The sequence below is a fragment of the Haematobia irritans genome, chromosome 1, assembly GCF_050003625.1.
Source record: "Haematobia irritans isolate KBUSLIRL chromosome 1, ASM5000362v1, whole genome shotgun sequence".
NCBI classification, from domain to species: Eukaryota; Metazoa; Arthropoda; class Insecta; order Diptera; family Muscidae; genus Haematobia; species Haematobia irritans.
In genome coordinates, this window is record NC_134397.1 from 159,249,742 (window position 1) to 159,266,031 (window position 16,290).

The window sequence follows — 16,290 nt, forward strand, 5'->3', positions numbered from 1 at the left end:
TGTTGGAGATCATATACTAACAGCATGTACCAAACCGGATCAGATGAATTTTGCTCCTCCAAGAGGCTCCGCAAGCCAAATCTGGGGGTCGGTTTATATGGGAGCTATACGTTAAAGTGGTCCGATATGGCCCATTTGCAATACCATCCTACATCAATAACAACTACTTGTGCCAAGTTTCAAGTCCATAGCTTGTTTCGTTCGGAAGTTAGCGTGATTTCAACAGACGGACGGACGAATGGACATGCTTAGATCGACTCAGAATTTCACCACGACCCAGAATATATATACCTTATGGGGTCTTAGAGCAATATTTCGATGTGTTACAAACGGAATGACAAAGTTAATATACCCCCATCCTATGGTGGAGGGTATAATATTTTAATTTGGATTGGAATTGCATTGAGAATCTATATTACTTCTAAATTAGTTTTTTGGTACATTTAGTACTTTTTGGGCATTTCTTTTTGTTTGATAACAGCACCAAGCAGTCTAGATAGTGCATGGACTAAGTTTGTGTTTTATTTGTACCTACTCGCAAAAAAATAATTCTTTCCTTTTAAACAAAATTTTAGACAAACAAAGATCGTTTCTCATTTGCTTTTCGCTGTAAGGAAGTTTATTTGGAGGAAAAGTATATACTTTTTGTGATAAACGTTTATTCTTTTCCAGGATGTAAAAACAATTTCATAAAGACTAACTCAAAAACACAATCTATTCCGGCTAATTGCATTTTCCCGCACATCTTTCTCACCACGAGGTTTTTTAGTTTTTATCGCCTTTTTCTGTAATACAATGTAGAAGAAATTATTCGATTTTATACATTTTTTATATTTTACGTTTCGGCTGGACGGAGAATCGAACCGCGAACTATGCAATTTGTAAGCCAACATACTATCCACTGAGCTATGTAGCTGTTATTGTCATCAATAGAAAATTATCCATATAAGTTATATTTATATAGCATAACCTGCGGCGCCCACGAGCCCATTAAACAAACTTTATTTAACAGACACATACATTTAGTTGGGAACCGTGGAGCAGTGGTCCGTCCGTCTTGCATGCCAACGGTCGTGGGTTCGATCCCTGCTTCGACCGAATACCACAAAGTTTTTGTTTTTACATATATTCCAAATAAGATTCCGAAAAGATGTTCAACATTACATACTATTTTTTACTATGAACTGTAAAACGTGTCTTACTAAAGACTTAAAGTTAGAAAAGAACAGTGCTTGATATAAATGAAATGGACCGTGTTGTTGGTTCAGAAATATTTCATTTCATTTATTTCAATCAATAATCAAAAAGCCTAAATTGGCCTATACAATTATGCAGTTTTCCAATGTTTGACACTATATTTAATAATACATAATCCACATCATCTTATGAAATAATACTTCACTGTTATACCTAATACTTAAAACTAATATCTGACACGAATGTGGATGAGATAGCATTGAATATGTGATTTACCATTAGCTCGTACTTTAGTATAATTTTCAGATGAACTTTAACATACAGTTTCGAAATTGATCACAAGTCGATGAGAAATTTCTCCTCTCGTAAGGAACGAACGTATTCCAGAGTTGTATCGCGCAGACGCGGAACGACCTTTGCATAATTATTGACCGGCACTGTGGTTCTTGCAGAGACTGTGTCCGGGCCGAATTGCCAAAAATGAATTTCGAGGATAAATAGGATGGTATATTATATTTAACGACCTTGTACGTAAGAAGAAGCACTCTAAGTTTCACTAGGCTCTTAAAACTACATCCTATAAACTGATACAAATATGAATTTATATGGTCACTGTAACGAAGGTTATATTCTGTGGAAACACAATTTCAGTCGATCAAGACTACCAATACAAGCACCTGAATAAACTTCTAACCCATATAGTATATGGGGTAATAGCACAGACAATCCAATAGTCCTTCGTACATCAGGTGGGAGAGATAAGCCAGTATTGTTGTCTCCCAAGTAAAAACGATAACCTCGATACTAGTCTGTTTATGTGTACATCAAACTTGAGATGGCTATCGATGTAAAACCCTAAGACCTTCATTGATGCTACATTTTCAAGAACCACATTATTCAACTAGAATTTTTCAACACTGCGATCGCAGTGGGCAAGTAATTGTAGATCGTCTGCATATAAGTACCCTCTCATAACAGTCAAAACGTCAAAGACATTATTCACATAAAGCGAAAGAAATAGGAGCCTTGCGGCACTCCGCGAAATATCAGACGCTCTTCGGAATCAATGTCTTTATGGGGGACAAACTGCCTTCTTCCTCCAAGAAAAGATTTCACCAACCGACATGCTGATGAGGAGAATCCATAAACCTCATATAGCTTATTTATCAAAACGTTATGACTAATCGAGTCAAAAGCCCGACTTAAATCCAAGTTCACTAAAACTACGGTATTCCTTTCATCTACCGACCTTCTTAATTCATCGACAAGATCTACCATCAATGTCGTTGTACTACACCCTCAAAAAAAAAATCGCTTCTGTAACATATGCTCCCAAACATATTTTGCTTCAAGCATATAATTTTTTGGGTATTGCCCAAAAATTTATATGTTTGATTTCTTCCAATATATAATATGTTTGAAAGCATATTGGTCTAAACAATATAATATGTTTGGGTAGTCTAAGTTCCAAACATTTTGTATTTTTCCATCCAAATTCAATAATGTTGTCTTCCAAAAAACTATATGTTCTTATGTGAACATATAATATGTTTGGAAACATTTTGAACCCAAAAATATTATATGCTTAGAAGAATTTTCTCCCAAAGAAGATTGTGCTCAAATTTTTTCTGCCTAATTGTATATTCCCTCACATTTTTCTCACTTCCACGAGTTTTTTAGTTATTAGCACCTTTTTCTGTAATACAAACATTTTAGAAGAAATTATTATATTTTATAATTTTTTTTTACCTTCTGCCGGACGGGGATTCGAACAGCGGACCACACAGTTTGTAAGCCAACACACTAACCACTGGCCTACGTAGCTGTTATGGTCATCAAGAGATAATTATCGTTATCAGTTATATTTATATAGCATAGCTTGCGGCGCCCACGAGCCGATGCAAACATAACATTGTTTAACAACATAACATTGTTAAACATACATTTGTTGGCAGCGTGGAGCAGTGGTTGGTCGTCCGCCTTGCGTGACAGGGGACCTGGGTTCGATCCCTGCTTCGACCAACACCATTTTTTTATTTTTTTAAATATATTTTTTAACATATATTCCAGATACGTTCGGAAGGTGTTCAGCATTACATACTATTATGTTAAATTTTTACTACGAAATTGTAAAGTGTGTTTTATAAAAGACTTAAAGTCAGAAAAGAAAAGTGCTTGATATAAACGAAATGGACTGAGTTCAAATCAAATATTATTTTTTTATTGCAACAATAAAAATTGTGTAACAAATAAAGGTTTTTGTATACAAGTTTAAAATTTTCGAAGAAATTCAAAAAATCTTACAAAAGAAGAACGTGAAGTTGAGTATATATAAATATTTTTCCATCGAATCCTGAGGTTAACGATAACCATTCAAAAGCACATTATATTTAAATTCTAAACAGTAATTTTAAAACAGCACATACATTTATTTTGGTGTGAACAATTGTTTGCTAGCATGTAACACCATTAATTTAGAAATACAAATAAATATGAATTTTTATTAACGAATAATTTTGTACTTAATTTAATTCTTAAGGCCGGTATAAATTGGCATTATCACGTTAAAATGGCCATGTTTACCCTTTTACTTTTCTTTAATAATTTCTTTTAAAGAAAATAAACTTATTCAATTGTTGTTTTGGATCTTTCCCCACCATGTTATAATACAATTTACCGGAAAAAGTTGTAGTGTTATTCTGGTTTTGCCGCTAAAATGAGAAATAATTTTAGCGGCAAAACTCGAACTCAAAGCCCACTTTTATTTTCGAAAAAATCCGTCAACTCCTCTTGGACTACTCATTAATAAAGAGGAACTAATCTTTGTTTTTATAGATCTTCAAAGGTCGATACTTTCAATGAAGTCGTGTTGTCGTTATAATTAAGTGATTTGACTTAAAAATGGGTATCATAACATGAAAGAACAAATTTTGGACTAAGGTCAACTTGACTTTAATAATTCAGAAAAATTCTTTAAAATTAATGAAACTGCCTTTAAATTTGTTGCATTTTTGCATCTTAACAACAAGGCAAAAATCATTCAAAAATATGTTTTTCAATACTTTATTTTAAAGACATTTTTTACTTGAAACATAGCATAATTTCTACTGGAAGTCTTGTTTTTAACGGACATTTTATAGCATATGAAAAAAGCTGAAAAAGCGAAAAATTGAAATGTGCTTCGTAGAGTCAAGTACACAAAACCCCATTTAAAAGAGAATTATGTCTTAAAAGCATCCTTACTTGTATTCTCCGCTTCGGAATCAATATCAAAATTGTTAAAGTGGAGACACAATCTTTGGAACCGGACATGCTTTTTGTTCAGTGTATAGTGCCCTTTCGTTGGTTTTTATGAAGATCCCTTTAATTACCTTTGTTTGGATATTTTGACTTACTCGTCCTACGTTCCGATTTGTTTTGACGAAACAAAAAAGTTGTGCCCGTAATGCGAAAATGATAAACAAACCTTGCTCTTTTTTTTCAAATATATTTTATCTTGGTTCCGAATGAATTTTCTCTCCGAATACTCATTTTAATATTTTACTTAAGCATATACAATTTTTGGCGAAGTCTTATATCACAACATATATATGTTTACTCATAATATGTAAATGTATACTTGTTTATATTCACACATAGTATTTTTCCTATATTTAAAGAAATTTTCTTTGTGTATATATATTTGTAATGCGCCAATTGGTTACTTTCATTATTTTACTTCCAGCATACACTTTGTCTCTCTTTGTAAATACATATATGTTTATGGGCTATTTCTAAATTAATATATGTTTGCATCCAAGCATATTATATTTACAAACATTTTATGTCCCAAACATAATATGTTCTACCATATTAACATATATGTCCCAAACATATTATGCTAGTTTATGAACATTATATGTTTGTACTCAAAAATATTGTGTTTAAAAATTTGAGTTCCAAACATATAATGTTTATACCCAAACATATGAAAAACAGTCTTTTTCGTCCGTGTATGACCGCGGCGAAATCCTGATTGGTACGATGATATTAAGTCGTTCCCTTCCACAAATGTAACAATTTGAGAATTCATCAACAATTCTAAACCTTTAGAGATAGCACGAAGAATACTAATCGGTCTATAGTCAGCAATACGTTGTGGAAATTTAACCTTTGGTACTGGAACAACTCTCGCACACGTCCAACTTTTAGGAAAATTGCAGGTAGTTTTATTGAAAAAATAAAAATTTTGTAACAAACGAATTTTATGGTGATAAAAGTTTAAAATTTTCGAAGCAATTCAAAAAACTCTAACAAAAGAAAAACGTTTTCGGTACAGGTTTTTTGCGTGTATATTCCCCCATTCTTTCATTAACACTACCAAATTTCATCAAAATCGGTTAATAATAGTTGCCTGTATACTGCGAACAACAAATACGTGGTCAGGCGGATGGACACCAAGAGCTAAACCGACTCAGGATGTGGTTCTGGGTCGATCTTTATATATTTTATGGAGCATAAAATCAATATTTCTGCTAGGCACATTTTTTCGTAGATACCTTGAGCACTATGTAGTTTAGGATACTGTGCAAATACTTCTGTGTGGCACTGTATATGCTTTATGTAGTCGAAAATCGATATTTCGATGTATTACAAACGGAATGACAAACTTATTAAACCCCCCCCCCATCACCATTCGATGGTGGTATACAAATATTAAAGTGAAGGACACTTTCTCAAATTGCGGAAATTTTAACTAAAACCTAATTACTTTCATGAAGTATTTAAAATAAAGTTATTTTGACTTTAGTGCCCCCCTTTTCTTAAGTGTGTATAGAATTTTCTATTTAATAACACTTAATGAAAATAAGTTCTCTTTGAGGTGGTGACATTAAATGTTGACTCCTCTTGCCAAACATGAAACATTTATTACGAATTCAATTCACATTAATAGACACTTTCACACTTCGTTACATTGAAATGGAGAAACAATTCGACAAGCATCTCAATAAGTGTCATGGTTAATGAAATGTCAGATTGTTTATTAAATTTTTGAATTGTTTGTTAGTAACATTCCGTTCAACAAAAGTAACTCGTGTATCAGAAGTTTATCACTGTTTTAGCTCGTAAGTTTTACTCCAAACTTTCAACTTTTCAACTTGCAACCTTTATGCCAACCCACCCATTGTCACAAAAACAAAACCCCAAAGAACTAAGAAACAGAGGAAAACTTATACGAAATGTCTTCAATTACAAGTGTTCAGAGCAAAAGTCGTTTTCATCGTTTTTTGTTGTTTCAATCGAATATAACATTGAGCTTAGCAGAGATACGAGTAGCATAGAACTTGAATTAGATTCAAGATGAACGGTCATCAAGACATTTCCCAGTGTTTGGAGGATGGCAAGAACATGAAAATCGAATGCTATAACACAGTGGGAATATGTTTACAATTTAAGTATGTCAATTAGATTAAATAATCTTCACAGCCTTTAAGAGACATTATAAAGGAAAAATTTATTCCAAAATATAAACACTAGGATATAAGAATTTCTTTAATCTTTATTCTATTTTAAATTTGAGTTTTACGTATTTAATTCTAGGAAACACATTTTAATTCATTCGCTTTTTATACCCTCCATCATAGGATGGGGGTATATTAACTTTGTCATTCCGTTTGTAACACATCGAAATATTGCTCTAAGACCCCATAAAGTATATATATTCTGGGTCGTGGTGAAATTCTGAGTCGATCTAAGCATGTCCGTCCGTCCGTCCGTCCGTCCGTCCGTCTGTTGAAATCACGCTAACTTCCGAACGAAACAAGCTATCGACTTGAAACTTGGCACAAGTAGTTGTTATCGATGTAGGTCGGATGGTATTGAAAATGGGCCATATCGGTCCACTTTTACGTATAGCCCCCATATAAACGGACCCTCAGATTTGGCTTGTGGAGCCTCTAACAGAAGCATATTTCATCCGATCCGGCTGAAATTTGGTATATGGTGTTGGTATATGGTCTCTAACAACCATGCAAAAATTGGTCCACATCGGTCCATAATTATATATAGCCCCCATATAAACCGATCCCCAGATTTGGCTTGTGGAGGCTCTAAGAGAAGCATATTTCATCCGATCCGGCTGAAATTTGGTACATGATGTTGTTATATGGTCTCTAACAACCATGCAGAAATTGGTCCATATCGGTCCATAATTATATATAGCCCCCATATAAACCGATCCCCAGATTTGGCTTGTGGAGCCTTTAAGAGAAGCATATTTCATCCGATCCGGCTGAAATTTGGTACATGATGTTGGTATATGGTCTCTAACAACCATGCAAATATTGGTCCACATCGGTCCATAAATATATATAGCCCCATATAAACCGATCCCCAGATTTGGCTTGCGAAGCCTCAAAGAGGAGCAAATTGCATCCGATCCGACTGAAATTTGGTACATGGTATTGGTATATAGTCTTTAACAACCGTGCAAAAATTGATCCACATCGGTCCATAATTATATATAGCGTCCATATAAACCGATCCCCAGATTTTGGTTGGGGAGCCTCAAAGAGAAGCAAATTTCATCCGATCCGCCTGAAATTTGGTACATGATAATGGTGTTAGGAGGTTTTAAGATACCTTGCCATCGGCAAGCGTTACCGCAACTTACGTAATTCGATTGTGGGTGGCAGTGTTTAGAAGAAGTTTCTACGCAATCCATGATGGAGGGTACATAAGCTTCGGCCTGGCCGAACTTCAGTTTTTTTTCTTCATGTGCTAACAAAAACCTTTAAAAACGTGTTAACAACTTCAATTTCCGAATTCAGACTCAGCTTCAGAAATTATGCTATATTCCACGTAAAAATTATTTAAAATAAAGTGTTGAAAAACTTGTCCTATTTGTGATTTTTTGCGTTGTATTTAAGATACAAAAAGTCAACAAATTTAAATGTTGAAAACTTTTTCCGAATTTTTAAAGCCTAGTTGACCTTAACCAAACAAAATTTTCTTTCGTGTGTAGATACCCCATTTTAAGGTCGAATCATTTAACAATAAGGACAAAATGACTTCGTTGAAAGGTTTATCGACTTTCGGACAAGGAAAAAACTTTATATCAGAGATGTGCATGTTATATGCTGATCAAAATTCGCATTCGTATTTTAAGGACATTAAATCTTTGGTCTCACGCCAATATTCTTTTTAGTATGACCACCAAAATCTCAGGTTCTCAGCCCGTTGGGTTTTTGCGCCCGGGGCTATATCGGACCATTGTTATACCTTCCACAATAGGATGAAGGGTGTATTAACTTTGTCATTCCCTTTGTAACACATCGAAATATTGTTCTAAGACCCCATAAAGTATATATAATCTGGGTCGTGGTGAAATGCTGAGTTGATTTAAGCATGTCCGTGCGTCTGTTGAAATCACGCTAACTTCCGAACGAAACAAACTAACGACTTGAAACTTGGCATAAGTAGTAGTTATTGATGTAGGTCGGACGTTATTGCAAATGGGCCATATTGGATAATTTTACGTATAGCCGCCATATAAACCGACCCTCAGATTTGGCTTACGGAACCTCTTAGGGAAGCATTTTTCATCCGATCCGGTTGAAATTTTGTACGTGGTGTTAGTATATGGCCTCTAACAACCATGCAAAAATTGGTCTATATCGGTCCATAATTATATATAGTCTCCATATAAACCGATCCCCAGATTTGACCTCCGGAGCCTATTAGAGGAACAAATTTCATCCGATAGTGTTGAAATTTGGTACGTGGTGCCAGTATATGGTCTCTAAACGCCATACAAAAATTGGTCTATATTGGATCATAAATATATATAGCCCCAATATAAACCGATCCCCAGATTTGGCTTGCGGAGCCTCAAAGAGAAGCAAATTTCATCCGATCCGGCTGAAATTTTGTACATGGTGTTAGTATATGGTCCTAATGACCATGCAAAAATTGGTTCCCATCGGTCCATAATTATATATAGCACCAATATACACCGATCCCCAGATTTGACCTCCGGAGCCTCTTGCAGGAGCAAAATTCATCCGGTCCGGTTGAAATTTGGTACGTGGTGTTAGTATATGGGCTCTAATAACCATGCAAAAATTGGTGCATATCGGTTCATAATTATATATAGCCCCCATATAAACCGATCCCCAGATTTTACCTCCGGAGCCTCTTGAAGGAGCAAAATTCATCCGATCTGGTTGAAATATGGTACGTGGTGTTAGTATATGGTCTCTAATAACGATGCAAAAATTGGTCCATATCGTTCCATAATTATGTATATAGCCCCCATATAAACCTATCCCCAGATTTGGTTTGGGGAGTCTCAAGAGAAGCAAATTTCATCCGATCCGGCTGAAATTTGGTACATGGTGTTTGTATATAGTCGCTAACATTAATGCAAAAATTGGTCCACATGGGTCCATAATTATATGTCGCCCCCATATAAACCGATACCCAGATTTGACGTGCGGAACCTCTTGGAGGACCAAAATTTATTCGGTTGAAATTTGGAACGTGTTGTTAGTATATGGCTACTAACAACCATGCCAAAATTGGTCCATAGCGGTCTATAGTTATATATAGCTGATCCCCATTCCCACAAAAATTGGTCCATATCGGTTCATATTCATGGTTGCCACACGGGCCAAAAATAATCTACCAAAATTTTATTTCTATAGAAAATTTTGTCAAAATATTATTTCTACAGAAAATTTTGTCAAAATTTTATTTCTATAGAAAATTTTGTTCAAAATTTTAATTCTATAGAAAATTTTGTTCAAATTTTATTTCTATAGAAAATTTTGTCAAAATTTTATTTCTGTAGAAAATTTTGTCAAAATTTTATTTCTGTAGAAAATTTTGTCCAAATTTTATTTCTATAGAAAATTTTGTCAACATTTTATTTTTGTAGAAAATGTTGTCGAAATTTTATTTCTATAGAAAATTTTTTCAACATTTTATTTCTATAGAAGATTTTGTCAAGATTTTATTTCTATAGAAAATTTTGTCAAACTGAATTATTGAATTGAAATTTGGTACATGGTGTTAGTATATGGTATAGCCCCCATATAAACCGATCCCCCGATTTGGCTTGCGACGCCTCTAAGAGAAGCAAATTTCATCCGATCCGGCTGAAATTTGGTACATGGTGTTAGTATATGGTATCTAACAACCATGCAAAAATTGGTTCACATCGGTCCATAATTATATATAGCCCCCACATAAACCGATCCCCAGATTTGGCTTGCGGAGCCTCAAAGAGAAGCAAATTTCATCCGATCCGGCTGAAATTTGGTACATGGTGTTGGTATATGGTCTCTAACAACCATGCAAAAATTGGTACACATCGGTCCATAATTATATATAGCCCCCATATAAACCGATCACCAGATTTGACCTCCGGATCTCAGTATTTGGAGGATGGCAAGAACATGAAAATCGAATGCTATAACACAGTGGGAATATGTTTACAATTTAAGTATGTCAATCAGATTAAATAATCTTCACAGCCTTTAAGAGACATTATAAATATAAACACTAGGATATAAGAATTTCTTTAATCTTTATTCTATTTTAAATTTGAGTTTTACGTATTTAATTCTAGGAAACACATTTTAATTCATTCGCTTTTTTCAGTTTTTTTTTTCTTCATGTGCTAACAAAAACCTTTAAAAACGTGTCAACAACTTCAATTTCCGAACTCGGACTCAGCTTCAGAAATTATGCTATATTCCACGTAAAAAAGTCTTTAAAATAAAGTGTTGAAAAACTAGTCCTATTTGTGATTTTTTTGCATTGTATTTAAGATCCAAAAAGTCAACAAATTTAAATGCTGAAGACTTTTTCCGAATTATTAAAGCCTAGTTGACCTTAGCCAAACAAAATTTTCTTTCGTGTATAGATACCCCATTTTAAGGTCGAATCATTTAACAATAAGGACAAAATGACTTCGTGGAAAGGTTTATCGACTTTCGGACAAGGAAAAAACTTTATATCAGAGATGTGCATATTCTATGCTGATCAAAATTCGCATTCTTATTTTAAGGACATTAAATCTTTGGTCTCACGCCAATATTTTTTTAGTATGACCACCAAAATCTCAGGATCTCAGCCCGTTGGGTTTTTGCGCCCGGGGCCAAATTATACTTCCGGGCCATTGTTATACTTCCACCATTTCATCCGATACTGTTGAAATTTGGTACGTGGTGCCAGTATATGGTCTCTAAAGACCATGCAAAAATTGGTCGCTATCGGCCCATAATTATATATAGCCCCCATATAAACCGATCCCCAGATTTGGCTTGCGGAGCCTCAAAGAGAAACAAATTTCATTCGATTCGGCTGAAATTTGGTACATGGTGTTAGTATATGGTCTCTAATGACCATGCAAAAATTGGTCCACATCGGTCCATAATTATATATAGCCCCAATATAAACCGATTTGACCTCCGGAGCCTCCTTCAGGAGCAAATGTCACCCGATACTGTTGAAATTTGGTACGTGGTACCAGTATATGGTTTCTAACCCCCATGCAAAAATTGGTCCCTATTGGTCCATAATTAATATGTATAGCCCCCATATAAACCGATCCCCAGATTTGGCTTGCGGAGCCTCAAAGAGAAGCAAATTTCATCCGATCCGGCTGAAATTTTGTACATGGTGTTAGTATATGGTCTTTAATGACCATGCAAAAATTGGTCCACATCGGTCCATAATTATATATAGCATCAATATAAACCGCCAGATTTGACCTCCGGGGCCTCTTGCAGGAGCAAAATTCATCCGGTCCGGTTGGAATTTGGTACGTGGTGTTGGTATATGGTCTCTAATAACCATGCAAAAATTGGTGCATATCGGTTCATAACTATGTGTAGCCCCCATATAAACCGATCCCCAGATTTGACCTCCGGAGCCTCTTGAAGGAGCAAAATTCATCCAATCTGGTTGAAATATGGTACGTGGTGTTAGTATATGGTCTCTAATAACCATGCAAAAATTGGTCCATATCGTGCCATAATTATGTATATAGCCCCCATATAAACCTATCCCCAGATTTGGCTTGCGGAGTCTCAAGAGAAGCAAATTTCATCCGATCCGGCTGAAATTTGGTACATGGTGTTTGTATATAGTCTCTAACATTGATGAAAAAATTTGTCCACATGGGTCCATAATTATATGTCGCCCCAATATAAACCGATACCCAGATTTGGCGTGCGGAACCTCTTGGAGGAGCAAAATTCATTCGGTTGAAATTTGGAACGTGGTGTTAGTATATGGCCACTAACAACCATGTCAAAATTGGTCCATAGCGGTCTATAGTTATATATAGCTGATCCCCATTCCCACAAAAATTGGTCCATATCGGTTTATATTCATGGTTGCCACTCGAGCCAAAAATAATCTACCAAAATTTTATTTCTACAGAAAATTTTGTCAAAATTTTATTTCTATAGAAAATTTTGTTCAAAATTTTATTTCTGTAGAACATTTTGTCAAAATTTTATTTCTATATAAAAATTTTGTTCAAAATTTTATTTCTGTAGAAAATTTTCTTCAAAATTTTATTTCCGTAGAAAATTTTGTTCAAATTTTATTTTTATAGAAAATTGTGTCCAAATTTTATTTTTTCATTTCATTTCATTTTATTGAGTACCTACACAACAAGATTAAAATCTTATAGTTACAGTGCAGGATTATAAATGTTAAAACATCTCCGATTAATAATAGGTACAATAATTAAATTTAAAGATAAAAGGAAAATAAATTAAAATTAGAATAAATAAAAATTGTATTAATAATAATAGAAAAAAGAAATATATATATAGAAATTACTTTTAATATCCAATTGCATTGTATTATTGATGATTGAAATTAAAATTGTGATACTATATTATATATACAAGCAAATTTTTAATGATAAATATTCTAATTTTGAAATAAATTTTGAATATTCTTCTTAAAAGATGATGCGTTGCTGATGCATTGTATATCGGGTGGTAGAGTGTTCCAGAGACGTATTGTGCCAATAAAGAACTGCCATTCGGATACAAGACTTGTCCTTATAAAGGGTATTATATTCCTATTTCTATCAGATCTGGTAAACCGAATTTTATCATAGAGATAGCTGGGTTTCCGTTTGTAAATCAATTTATGTAGACATATTAACGACTTGACATTAAGCAGGGTATTAAAACTAAAGCCAAAGTGGGAGTTTGGAACATGCGAAACATGATCGGTCCTGCGTAACCCATACACATAACGAACTATACAATTGAATGCCACGTTAAGTCTATTTTTGCTCACGGAGTCACAATTTGCGAAGAGTTCAGATCCGTAAATTAAACCCGGTAACAAAAGACTTTTCGCCAGGAGAAGTCGAATATTGACTGGTGTGTAGGAATGAGTAACCCATAAAGCACGTAGTTTTGCATATGTTTGTCCAACGGCTGTGTTTACATGACTTGACCAACTCAATGTGCTATTGAATACTACTCCAAGATTCTTAGCACTAGTGACTACATCGATTTTTTAACCATTCAACATAATGTCAGCATTGGACAAAGAGAACCTTCTATTCTTCTGTATAATCAAACATTTAGACTTTTGTGGATTTAGTAGCAGACCATTTGCTGTTGCCCATCGAAACACACGATCAAGGTCGTGGTTAAGTTTCCCCAAACACTCACTAGTATCACCTACCGGACTACTTAAAAAGATTTGTATGTCGTCTGCATACATAAGTATCTGACTATGGACTATTTCTAGAGGGAGGTCATTTGCGTACATGCAAAATAATAGAGGTCCAATTATAGAACCCTGTGGAACCCCTTTCGTAACTGGTAATGGCAATGAATAAGTATCTCTGGTGTAAACCGTCTGTAACCGATTGTTAAGATAGGAAGTTATTTGAGAGGTAGCAGTAGGTGATAAATTGAAAAATCTTTGAAGTTTTAGACATAACATTTTGTGATCAACAGTATCGAAAGCCTTTGAGTGAGAGTACAAGAAAACTAACATGGTTCTCATCAATATTTCTCCTAATTGACTCCGATACTTCGATCAGTGCACTCACACAACTATGATCTCTGCGGAAACCAGACTGCCTTTCAGATAACAAGTTACCGCGAAGAAGATAATCATATATCTGCTTATGTAAAATCTTTTCGAACACTTTAGAAACATAACACAAAATAGCAATGGGTCGTGACTCTGAATTAGATTTCGGTATAGGAATAATCTTTGCATGCTTCCATATCGTGGGATAAGTACTGGAGGTCAGAATTGTGTTAAATAAGTAGGTGAAAAGAGGTATAAGTTGAGGGAGCAGTATTCGTATAAACCTGTGGTCCATTCCATCCAGGCCAATAGCATTCGACTTAACCATGAAAAAACTCTCTATGACCTCATCTTGGGTAACGCACCTGAACTCGAAATCGTTCCTCTCAGATAAGATTCCTCCTATGCCGTCATCCGTGTCATAGAAGGATGTGTCCGTCGGAGGGGCAGGGATATTAGTAAACATCTCGTTCAAGTCATTTGGATCACCTTGATAACCGCCCGATGACCTAGACTTCCCAACGCCAATATCATGTATAATTCTCCATTTTTCCCTGGAATCTAAAGCAGAATTGAAACGTATAGAGTAATATTCAGTCTTCGCCGCATTGATATTTCTGTTCGCTATTCTCCGCGCCGATCGATACTCCTCTAGAAGATGTGGTAATCTAAAGCGCTTCCATCGTGAGTATGCAATATCCCTTTCCCTTATAGCAGTCTTAATCGTGTCGTTAAACCATGGTTTAGTACCTGATTTCACTTTGATCCTCTTAATAGGCACAGTTGCGTTATATAGATCACATATAGCATTTCGCAAAAAATCGAATTGCTGGTCAACAGATATTCTATTTGTCCAAACATATCCTGCAGTCCAATATAATTCAAATTACGAAAATCACGGTACGTGTATTCGATCTGATCCTTCTGTAATTCAAGATTATAAGACAGGAATATAAGGTCGTGTTTCGAGAAACAAGGAGCCGAAATCTGGTCGTATAGGAGGACGTCAGACAAATTATTTACAAAGAACAAGTCCAGAAGAGTATTAGAAGAGGAAGAAAAATGTGTCGGATTCGTATTATTAGGTGTATATAACCCAATAGCCAACGTATTATCTGTTAATGTGGAATTGACGAGAATATTCGAATTAAAATCACCGGTAATAATTACGTCTTCATACCCCAATGTAATGGATCCTAAATTAATCTGAAACTGATCCATACTTATCGTATTATTGGGTCGATAACAACATCCAACTAAAATCTTCCTTGAAGTAGACACAAGTTCAACAAATACATACTCTATTCTCTCATCGCGGGTAGATTTCGTACGAAACTTTGCCTTCAAGGTATTCCTCATAAATATAGCGACACCTCCTCCACGGCTTTCCCTATCATATCTGAACACGGAATATCCCCTTAAATTTATCAATCCATTGGGAATGGATGAGCTTAACCAGGTCTCTGAGACGCATATAATGTCAGTACCCGTATCCTTAAATATGTATCTGAATTCGTCTATCTTATTCGCTAAACTCTGCGCGTTAATGTGACAGATTGATACACCGTTCCTTTGTTTAGATAGAATACTTACTAAGTTCTTGGTTATGTCTCTGGAACCTCCATTAGTTCTATCCGTACTTCTATAGAAAATTTTGTCAACATTTTATTTCTGTAGAAAATTTTGTCCAAATTTTATTTCTATAGAAAATTTTGTCAAAATTTTATTTCTATAGAAGATTTTGTCAAATTGAATTATATAAGTATTTTGTCGGCCAACTAACTTACAATTTAGAAGACGGTGTTAGGAAGTTTTAAGATAACTTGCCATCGGCTAGTGTTACCGGAACCCAAGTAATTCGATTTTGGATGACAGTATTTAGTATAAGTTTCTACGCAATCAATGGTGGAGTGTACAAAAGCTTCAGCCTGGCCTTACGGCCGTATATACTTGTTCTGATTTAAATCGATATTTTTGATTAATTGGCGGCTAAATTTGAGTCGAGATGAGTCGACATATTCGGCGGCGGCG

The 16,290-nt window shown here is 34.9% G+C and overlaps 1 protein-coding gene across 1 annotated transcript; it reads right to left on the minus strand.

Moving 5' to 3' along the window:
- Positions 1-13,731: 13,731 nt before the first annotated feature.
- Positions 13,732-15,884, minus strand: LOC142232810 (uncharacterized). Its single transcript, XM_075303505.1, has 5 exons — positions 15,879-15,884; positions 15,164-15,795; positions 14,625-15,104; positions 14,276-14,471; positions 13,732-14,079 (listed from the first exon to the last, which is right to left on the minus strand). Exons 1-5 carry the CDS (start codon positions 15,882-15,884, stop codon positions 13,732-13,734), a joined length of 1,662 nt encoding a protein of 553 aa, XP_075159620.1.
- Positions 15,885-16,290: the final 406 nt, after the last annotated feature.